This window comes from Salvelinus fontinalis, chromosome 3, assembly GCF_029448725.1.
Source record: "Salvelinus fontinalis isolate EN_2023a chromosome 3, ASM2944872v1, whole genome shotgun sequence".
In the NCBI taxonomy this organism is placed as follows: domain Eukaryota; kingdom Metazoa; phylum Chordata; class Actinopteri; order Salmoniformes; family Salmonidae; genus Salvelinus; species Salvelinus fontinalis.
The window spans coordinates 11907040-11916848 of record NC_074667.1 but is presented as its reverse complement, the minus strand read 5'-3'; the positions used below and the strand labels follow the sequence as shown (position 1 = coordinate 11916848).

The 9809-nt window shown below is 41.7% G+C and overlaps 1 protein-coding gene across 3 annotated transcripts in view; it reads right to left on the bottom strand.

Moving 5' to 3' along the window:
- Positions 1-5899: 5899 nt before the first annotated feature.
- The window catches only part of LOC129838898 (striatin-like), an 80318-nt gene continuing 76408 nt past the window's right edge, over positions 5900-9809 (bottom strand). For all 3 annotated transcript variants that reach the window (XM_055906175.1, XM_055906159.1, XM_055906169.1), the window contains one exon: positions 5900-9526. In XM_055906175.1, coding sequence (XP_055762150.1) covers positions 9357-9526 — 170 coding nt within the window. In that variant the 3' untranslated portion in view covers positions 5900-9356. The remainder of the gene's footprint in view (positions 9527-9809) is intronic.

Genomic DNA, 9809 nt, shown 5'->3' with positions numbered 1-9809 from the left:
AAATTATTGCGGGAAGCTTGTGGAAGGCCAAAACTTTTGACCCAAGTTAAACCATTTAAAGGCAATGCTACCAAATACTAATTGAGTGTATGTAAACTTCTGACCCACTGGGAATGTGATGAAAGAAATACAAGCTGAAATAAATCATTCTCTCTACTATTATTCTGACATTTCACATTCTTAAAACAAAAGTGGTGATCCTAACTGACCTAAGACAGGATTACATGTCAGGAATTCTGAAAAACTGAGTTTAAATGTATTTGGCTAAGGTGTATGTAAACTTCTGACTCCAACTGTATACTTGAAAATATGGAGAGTGGTACACAGTAGTGTGTTGTACTGGATTTGCCACAAACATAATACTTTCTAATCAGGACAAAAAGTCAATTGCTTTCCCATATTTTTTGCCGTGTTGCTTTAGTGCCTTGTTGCAAACAGGATGCGTTTTGGAATATTTGCATTCTGTACAAGCTTCCTTCTTTTCACTTTGTCAATGAAGTTAGTATTGTGGATTAACTACACTGAACAAAAATATGAACGCAACACGCAAAGTGTTGGGCCCGTGTTTCATGAGCTGAAATAAAAGATCCCAGAAATGTTCCATATGCACAAAAATATATTTCCACTCAAATTGATGATCAATGTAGGATCAACTTGCTGAACGGAAGCTACTGTATGTATTACAACAGTAAATCTAACTTTTAATTCTCTTAGGTGTCCTCTCACAAGATCAAGGTCCTGAGGTTATTCCTAAAGGTGACCCAAGTAGGTACACATGAACGTCATCTCGTGTGATAAAGTCTTTCTATTAGGGGAAAAAGCAATCTGTTTTACCGAAGTCAAGCTCATTAGTCACAAATGTTTTTAAATAGCATTTTTGTTGAAGAAATTCAGGTAATAACATGTTTCTTTGGGTGAATTTGCTCCAGTTTAGAGCTTATTAAACGTGACCCTGACTACTGTCATTGACTTAAACAGACTATTGTTGTTAGGGGTTAAATGACATAAGCAGACTGTTGTTAAACCTTATATTTAAAAATAAATGTATATTAAATGTTGTCATTTGTTTATGGGTAAAATGACTTGACCTTGGGTTGTCTCCAGGCTGCATGGTGGACATCGCCTTTCTGATTGACGGCAGCGCGAACGTGGGCAGGCGGCGCTTTCAGATCCAGAAATACTTCCGGGTCGAGGTGTTACGGGTTATCAATGTGGGCGTGCCCGGAGCGGAGCCATAATGGGAGTCGTTCAGTACGGGTAACTGAAATACCCAGCTTCGCACAACTGAACTCGATTACAGTGCTGCAATCACCATAATTACTACAGTATTAGGCTGCAGGTATAAGTCATAGTGGCATCTATAGAGAGAAATGTCAAGTATCTCAAAATATTCTTTGTTCCCCCCACCCACTGTGCTGATTACAAGCAGTATTTTGAACTCTAAACGGATATATCTAACTAGCCACTGTTATAAGTACAGTATAAACATATGACCTTTATGAGGTATAAGAAAGAAGTGGAGTCTGATGGGCAGAAAGGAAAAACAATATACTGGGATAGAGGACAGAACGGGCGATTGCTATCGCGGTTGGAGAAAGGAGGACAGGAAAAGAACAGAGTAAGATGGGGAAGAAGAAAGATTGAAAGAGGTAGTGCTAGTTGGCACATGGGCACTACTAATGCTTCCCAACTGGCACCCTATTCCTTACATAACCTTAGTGCACTGCTTTTGACCATGTGCTCTGGTCAAAAGTAAGTGCACTATGTAGTGAATGGGGTGCTTTTGGGAAGCACACTAGGCCACTCATCCATCTCCTGGGCTTAGATTGGGTGTCAACATGTCAAAGCTGTAACTCTGTGTTGTTGTACGTGTCGAACGGCTTTGCATTATCTTGGCCAGGTCGCAATTGTAAATGAGAACTTGTTCTCACCTAGCCTACCTGGTTAAATAAAGGTGAAATAAAAATACATTTAAAAAAGCTAACTGAAAATGGACTATGGTGAGATGCTGCCATGTAGTCTACAAACCACTTGTCATCTGTACAGCACTGCCCCCCTTAGGGCTGTCAAACAGACTTAAAACAGAGCCCTATGGGCCCTGGTCAATAGTAGAGCACTACATAGGGAATAGTGTGCCATGTGGAACACACTCCGGGCCTCCTCCTTCACCATCATGCTTAATGAACATCCTGAGAGAGACATTTTTGACAGATTGAGTGATGGATAATGATGGAGAGAGGGGGAGGAGAGATAATACATGTTGTCAGACGTAACTCCGCTGCATCCCTTTTCCCCCTCAACTAGAAGAGAACAAGAGAAATGTCCGAACAAGATATTTGAAATGGTTATTAGGACATGCGTGCATGCAAACAAAGCAACTCACAGAGCTGTGGTCCCGTGTAGCTCAGTTGGTAGAGCATGGCGCTTGCGATGCCAGGGTTGTGGGTTTGATTCCCACGGGGGACCAGTATGAAAAGTGTACACACATCCAGTCGCTCTGGATACGGGCGTGTGCTAAATGAATGAAATGTTAATATATCTATCAACACTGACAGTGACCCATTTCTTCAATAACACCCTGGTGTTGCCAGCACCATGGTCTAACACACTCAGCCACCTTGCAATGTAAGACCTCATATTTGAATTGACTCATTACTATAGGTAGGCATTATTAACTCGGTTCAAATACAGTACAGGTGTGTTTTTCCCAGTGATAGTTTAGACTGAAGGCCAATCTCAAACCCGGGGTTCTTAAAATCTGGCTCCCGAGTGGGACACTTTTGCCGGACACTGCATTTCAGTGTTTGAGGCGTCACTACGGACACCCTGGTTCGAATCCAGGCTGCATCACAACCGGCCGTGATTTGGAGTCCCATAGGGCGGCGCACAATTGGCCCAGCGTCGTCCGGGTTTGGCCAGTGTAGGCCGTCAATGTAAATAAGAATTTGTTCTTAACAGACTTGCCTAGTTAAATAAACACATAGAAATATAAGGACCCGTGTAGAGCGTATCATCCAAAAAGGGGGTCATTCCAATGTGGGTGAGTTGCCACACACGAATTTAAATGACTTATTTGACAATAAAAAAAATAGATATAAAGCTGCTCCAGCCAGAGGAACACTACACATGTAAAAAGATAATGGAAATCAGCCTCAAGGCTTTATCAAGTTTGTGTGCAACAGGATGGCAGGCAGGCAAGGTTGACTCATTGCAATTTAGAAAAAGAACATGAATAGTATGGTTTGGGTGGGATGGGTCTCCAGGGATTAGACACAATAAGTCTCTTGCAAGAATGCCTTTCAAGATTTGTGTAATCCTCGAAACTTTGTTTACTTTGTGAAACAAAGATGGTTGACTTCCCCGAGAAACCTTTGATTAAATAGCAGCCTTGATCTAAACAAAGAGACTTCCTTCATCTGCATCTATTTAAAAAAAAAAAAAAACACACATGAGAATCTCCATCGAAATCGCTTAAAAACACATTGAAAAGCAACACATTGAAAAACGACAATCAAAATAAATGTACATAAAATTGTGTTGTAGATCTACTTCAAATTTATATAATTCACATATACTCATTAAAATCCATGAGTGACACCAAGCCGGGAGCCGGGGGAGTTGAATTGTCTTCAAGCTCATCACTTCACAGTACTGTGTTTCATTTTTTTGTTTCCTCTCCAGGATATGCAGCCACATTAAACAGAGAAATGGGAGGGAAAAGACTTGGCTCTGGTAGTGCTTGCCGTGCGGTAACAGAGAGAACAGTCTATGACTAAGGTGACTGGAGTCTTTGACAATTGTTTGGGCCTTCCTCTGACACGCCTAGTATATAAGTCCTGGATGGCAGGAAGCTTGGCCCAGAGATGTACTGGGCTGTACGCACTACCCTCTGTAGCGCCTTACGGTCGGATGCCGAGCAGTTGCCATACCAGGCCGTGATGCAACCGATCAGGATGCTCTCAATGGTGCAGCTGTAGAACTTTGAGGATCTGGGGACCCATGCCAAATCTTTTCAGTCTCCTGAGGGGGAAAAGGTGTTGTCGTGCCCTCTTCACAACTTTCTTGGTGTGTTTGAACCATGATAGTTTGTTGGTGATGTGGACACCAAGGAACTTGAAACTCTCGACCTGCTCCACTACAGCCCCGTCGATGTGAACCGGGGCGTGCTCTGCCCTCCTTTTCCTGTAGCCCACAATCATCTCCTTTGTCTTGATCATGTTGAAGGAGAGGTTGTTGTCCTGGAACCACACGGCCAGGTCTCTGTCCTCGTCTCTATAGGCTGTCTCATCGTTGTCGGTGATCAGGCCTACCACTGTTGTGTCGTCATTGTGTATTGGACAATTTTCCAATCTTTTTGATGAGGAATCTTCTCCTTCATCTCTTCTCCCTTCTTTAGGTGGTGTGTGGGGCCGGCGTCTTCTTCTCCCTGCCCTTTGCCAGTTGGTTCTCCTTACTCTCCCCCGTACGGCCCCTGATGGAACGCGTGTTCCATGCCCCGCCTGGTGTGTCGCGCCACCTGCCTCAAATGCCCATGACCTCATCTTCCTATTGGATGGCTCCTGCAGTATGGGCACTGTCCACTTCGCCACCCTACTCAAGTTTGTCGCCAATGTTACGTCGACAACTCCACCATGGACACGTGGCGCTAGTGCAGTACACATATGAGCAGAGGTTGGAGATTTCCCTTGGGGAATATGGTGGAAAGGAGGAGCTGTTGGACGCCATTTTGGGGATAAGCTACTGGAGCGGGGGGACTAGCACAGGGGTGGCCATTGCGTTCACCACCCGGGAAGTTTCCAGCCAACCGAACAGGAGTAAGCAGAAGGTCATAGTTCATATGACGACGTCAGGTCCCCTGCTCTGGCCACTCAACAGTTAGGTAAGTAAGGTGGGGAGGGAGGTTTCAAGAGCTGATTGGCTAAAAGGGAACAATGGGGGGTGGAAAAGAATTGTAGCAGGGCAGAGGCCACATTTGAAGACTGAAAATACACCTCTCCTTCATTTTTAAGGTACCATTTGGGTGACCTGAGTGAATGAAAGCAAGGTTTCACTTTCCACATCATTGCTTTTATCCATTTAATCACATCAGAGACTCCCTTGATGTAGAAAGGGTTCATTTGAATGTAAGTATTTGAATGGAGCAAGAAACTGATATATGGTGTGTGTGTGTGTGTGTGTAAACAGGTATAATTGCCTACTCCATTGCTCTTGCTTGGACTTCCCAGGAGCAGCTAGAAGACATAGCCAGTGAGCCAGTCAAGGAGCATTCGTTCTTCATGGAGGACTTTGATGACCTCCATAAGCTGGTGCCCACTATCGTACATAACATCTGTCAAGAGTTCAACTCACAGCCCCAAAACTGAACCCTTAAGTAGAACACACCAAAACGACAGTCAGCTGAGAGTACAACAGAGTGCTTCTGACCAGAATATCAGGTAGCATTTTCTGGTCATTTTCCAACGATTCTACATGTTAAATTGGCAAAGAAAACAGGCACGGCTCCCTATGACCCCACGGCGGAAGTAATTGATGGAACGGCCTACTACTTTGCTTGGCTGACCATCGTTCTGGTGTGTGTGTTCTCTTACACACTGGGAGAAGTACTACATCGTCAACAAATGGTACTTACATACATACCAGCTCTATATGTATTTAAACAATATACATGTTAACATAAAACAAGTTTTGAAAAGTCTTATTGTTAGGACTTTTGCATGGTATAAACATTACATTTGGATTACAATTAATATGTAATGTGGGGTACTTAAAGTGTTAATCAAATACAAATATATGTTCCTATAGGTACACTATAGTATACACTTGAATGGAAAATGTGTGAATGTTGAAGCAATGAAAGACATTATTCTAAAGGTGGGAAACAAATACTACATTACCAGTATGATATACAACATATTCCTTTATTGTTGTTATTGATAAATCTGTCAATCTCCCATCTGAGAAAAAATACAATACATCATGAAAAAAGAATAAACTATAAATGACAATAATTATATGTACTGTATGTACAGTCCAATTAGCATATTTATCAAATTCACATCTTAAAAGAATTCTCTATACAACTGGAGGTTAAAAGGGGAATTACTTTTGATGTACAACAGGCAAACTTGGCTTCGCCCAATGCTTTGTGTTTGTTTTCCCATTGGTTATTAATATGTTCTTTGTTTTGTGTGATCTCTTTTCATACACTTTGTAGTGCTTGTAAGCAACACCCCCTGCTGCTCAGAACGGACAAGTGAATTTTAGACGCATATCTATGAGTCACTATGAGTCACTTAGACTAGAGCATTCTGCTTTTACACTGCCTATAACAACACGATAATTATTTGTTCAAAGTCTAGTTCTTGTCCGACTCCTGGTTCTGGAGGACCACTGTTTGCTTGGTTATTATTATTCCAATTGAGGATCGTATGCAGTCTTGATGGACACACAGCGAACTAACAGGTCTCAAAAACGACAGCTCAATCAAACTGGTTTGGAGAAAACTAGTATTTAAAGTGGTTCTCCACGACCAAAAACACACAACAAAAAAAACACTAGTTTATGGTCGGCCCTCACTATTCTGTCATTCAAATGGACATACAGCCCATTAAAAGACATGAAATGTGAGCCAACCTGGTGAAATATGGTTCTTCCACATTGTGAGCAGCAGGGGGCCATATACCTACTCCTCTTTTGTTCAACTACTCAGTGTTGTGATGAGACTACTGTACGTTTACCACGACAAGCGCACCATACATACGGACTCCATTTCACATCACCATGTTTAGCCACTCTATATACTGTGTTAATAAATATCTATTTTCTTTTTTTTATATACTTTAAAACTGTACACGTTTTTTGTTCGCTCCCTTACATTGTCTAAAATTACCTGACACCAAAGAAAAATTAAAAGGAAAAAATATCTTTGTACAACGCAAGCACACCGAATTCCCCACAGATTTTGATCCATCCTCGTCATTCAACAGTCCTTATTTTAGAGACCAAAGCATTTGGTAGATAGCGAAATCCTAATCTCTGACATGTTCAACTGCAGATGAGACAACTTTGAGAATAAATGACAAAAACCTGTCTTGTTCTGTAGTGCTCACAACCAAAGGCATACAACTTGTGATAAGACCGGCAAATCTCCAACCATTCCACTACAAAAGAAACAAAGTACACAAATCCCAAGGAATAACTCCTAAATGTTCAAGTAAAACAGAAAATATTCTTTAAAAAAATATTTACCTGTATTTAACAAGGATTTACCTTTTTCACCAACCATGTATAGTAAATAAAAAACTAGTAATTGCTCAAAATAATTTGACAAAATTCTATTTTCAAACAGTTATTACCTAAAGCATTTACCCTGCTTTCTGACCAGAGCTGGTCATATCGCCTAAACACAGGAGCGTAGCTTGTGTGCAGTTGAGTACTGAGAGACGTCAGTTCTGCTGTCAAAAATGGGAGCCAAGGGGCTAACTCAGCACAGGGGCAAGCAGGATATCTATGAAGAAACTATCTTAGCAGCCATAGCTAACTTAGCATTAGCAAAATAGCTAACTTAGCATTATAAGCTGAAAGAGCCAACTTAACGGTCGCAGGAAACTTTACATGTGCAGGCTCTCTGTGAAGCATCTTGTCGTTGTAAGACAATACTTGGTTGATTCTTTTGGCTTAAATGACACGGAGGCATAAATAAATACACAGCTCAAATAAAAAAACAAATCAAATGAATAAATTGATTCACTGCAAACCATTTTTCAGTGCAGTTTGTCTGATTGCTCAACTATAAATACACGATAAAGCAGCATGTATTCAAATTAGGTCAAACCACAACATTGATCAATCAATTCCGTTAAATTGTGAAACAAAGTTTGAGTAATTAATCTACCGCTAGCAAAGTGTCACAGGACAGATCTTGTTAAGAGTTAACGCTTCTACTTATGTTGGTACAGTATATTACAATGTTGTTGTCCTATTTATGTGAAGAATGGAACATCCAAACAACAAGAGGCACTCCTTGTACCTAGGCGAGCTGAAGCTGGAGCATAAAAGCATTTACAATTTAATTGGAAACTAAATGAAGTTGAAGAAAGAATGTGGCCTGGGTAAGTCAGTGTTTTGGCTGTGTACAGGCAATTTGGATTTGAACACTGATTCAACACCGAAGCAAAGCAAGCTGGAATACAAGGATGGCTTGCTCACTTAGGTGACAGATTCATATGGGCTAATATGTAGAATTTAGTTAGAAAAGTTTTATCACACAATTCAATTATTTTCATGGGGTTGGCTTTTCAAGAGGGTACAAAGCAAGAGTATGGACAATAGGCACCACTTAAAAAGCTACATTTTTACTTGTTTTAGAGATGAATTAATGGAGTCATGTCCAATTCTTTGTGATCACATACAAAACCACATTGACATATACAAAAGGCTATAATAAATCACACATCAAGGAAATGCAGACTCATGGCCTTTACTTCAACTTCAAACTGACTTTCAGGTTTCTTTAAACTTATTTACCATTTTTCTTATTCAGGGGCACTCGAGTTCTGCACGCTACTGTATATTTCAGTGGATTGGAGGGCATTGTGGATCTCAACTCACTCGTTCAACAATTTAAACAGTACTGTGACTATTGACCACTAGCCGTATATATGCTGTGTACATCTGATGCAAATATAATTATTTTCAAACTCAGTTTTATGGATCAAATGGAATAGACAATGTCCAGTACTATGTTGGACAATAAATTATAACTTGTTGTTGAACACCCTGCCCACTTCTACTTTGCACACAAACTGTAAAATAACGTTGTCTGCAAGACTGACGAAAAAGGCACATTTTCATGAAATCTTTGAAAACGATGACATTGAAGACACAGGCAGTCTTAGGGATGGCCGGGGAGGGGGGGGGGGCCAGAATACGAGTATTGTGTTTCTGTTAGTTAGGAAACAAACGCAATGTTTCTAAACGAGAGTACAGGTCTTGAGAATTTCCTGGATATCCTCTTGGTCTTTGTGATGTTTGACCACATCTCCTTCTGGTTTGGCTGTAGCACCCAGGCCCGCCCGGGTGGAAAGATGGTAGAGCAGCCCTCTTTCTCTTAAAACTCTCTCACGTTCACCCCTTTCAGCCTTCAAACCATCAGATGTCTAACCATCCCTCTCGACTGCCACTGGTCAAGACTCAGACACCAGTGGCTAGTTACCCATCCACCTCACTACATTTCCTTCCACACTGCCTTTGAGTTGGGCTCCAACTCCCATCTCTCCCTTTAGTTACAACACAACTCGTCCCCTTTTTGATGGTCCTTCGAGCCGGACGCAGCTGTTAGCCATTGGGATTTGCGGTCATACGAAGACCTTGGCGAGCGCGTCGGCCCCGGCGCTGCCGATGTAGCACTTGGTGGGGTGGAACGCCACGTCGTGGATGGCCTCGTCCGACTTCTTGCGGTGCGCTGTGAATTCCTGGATGCACGTCTTGCTCTCCATGTTCCACAGGCGGATGGAGCAGTCGTGGCCTAACAGGGCGGAGGATGGTGAGAACAAAAATATAAAGAAACAGGAACAAAAATATAAAGAAATAGGGAGGTAGAGAGAGAGGAAGAAAGAGAGCTAGAGGAAGACGTTACAATTCTAAAACTGCCTTTTAGTGAAAGTTACCACAAGAAAGATAGAAGGGGGCTTCCGTTTCTGTGCTCAGATATTTGCCACACTGTCAGTTTGTATCTCTGTATGTTACGCAAGGAACAATATTGCTGTAATTACATGAAACGCTAACCAACATAAACACTAGTACTTCCC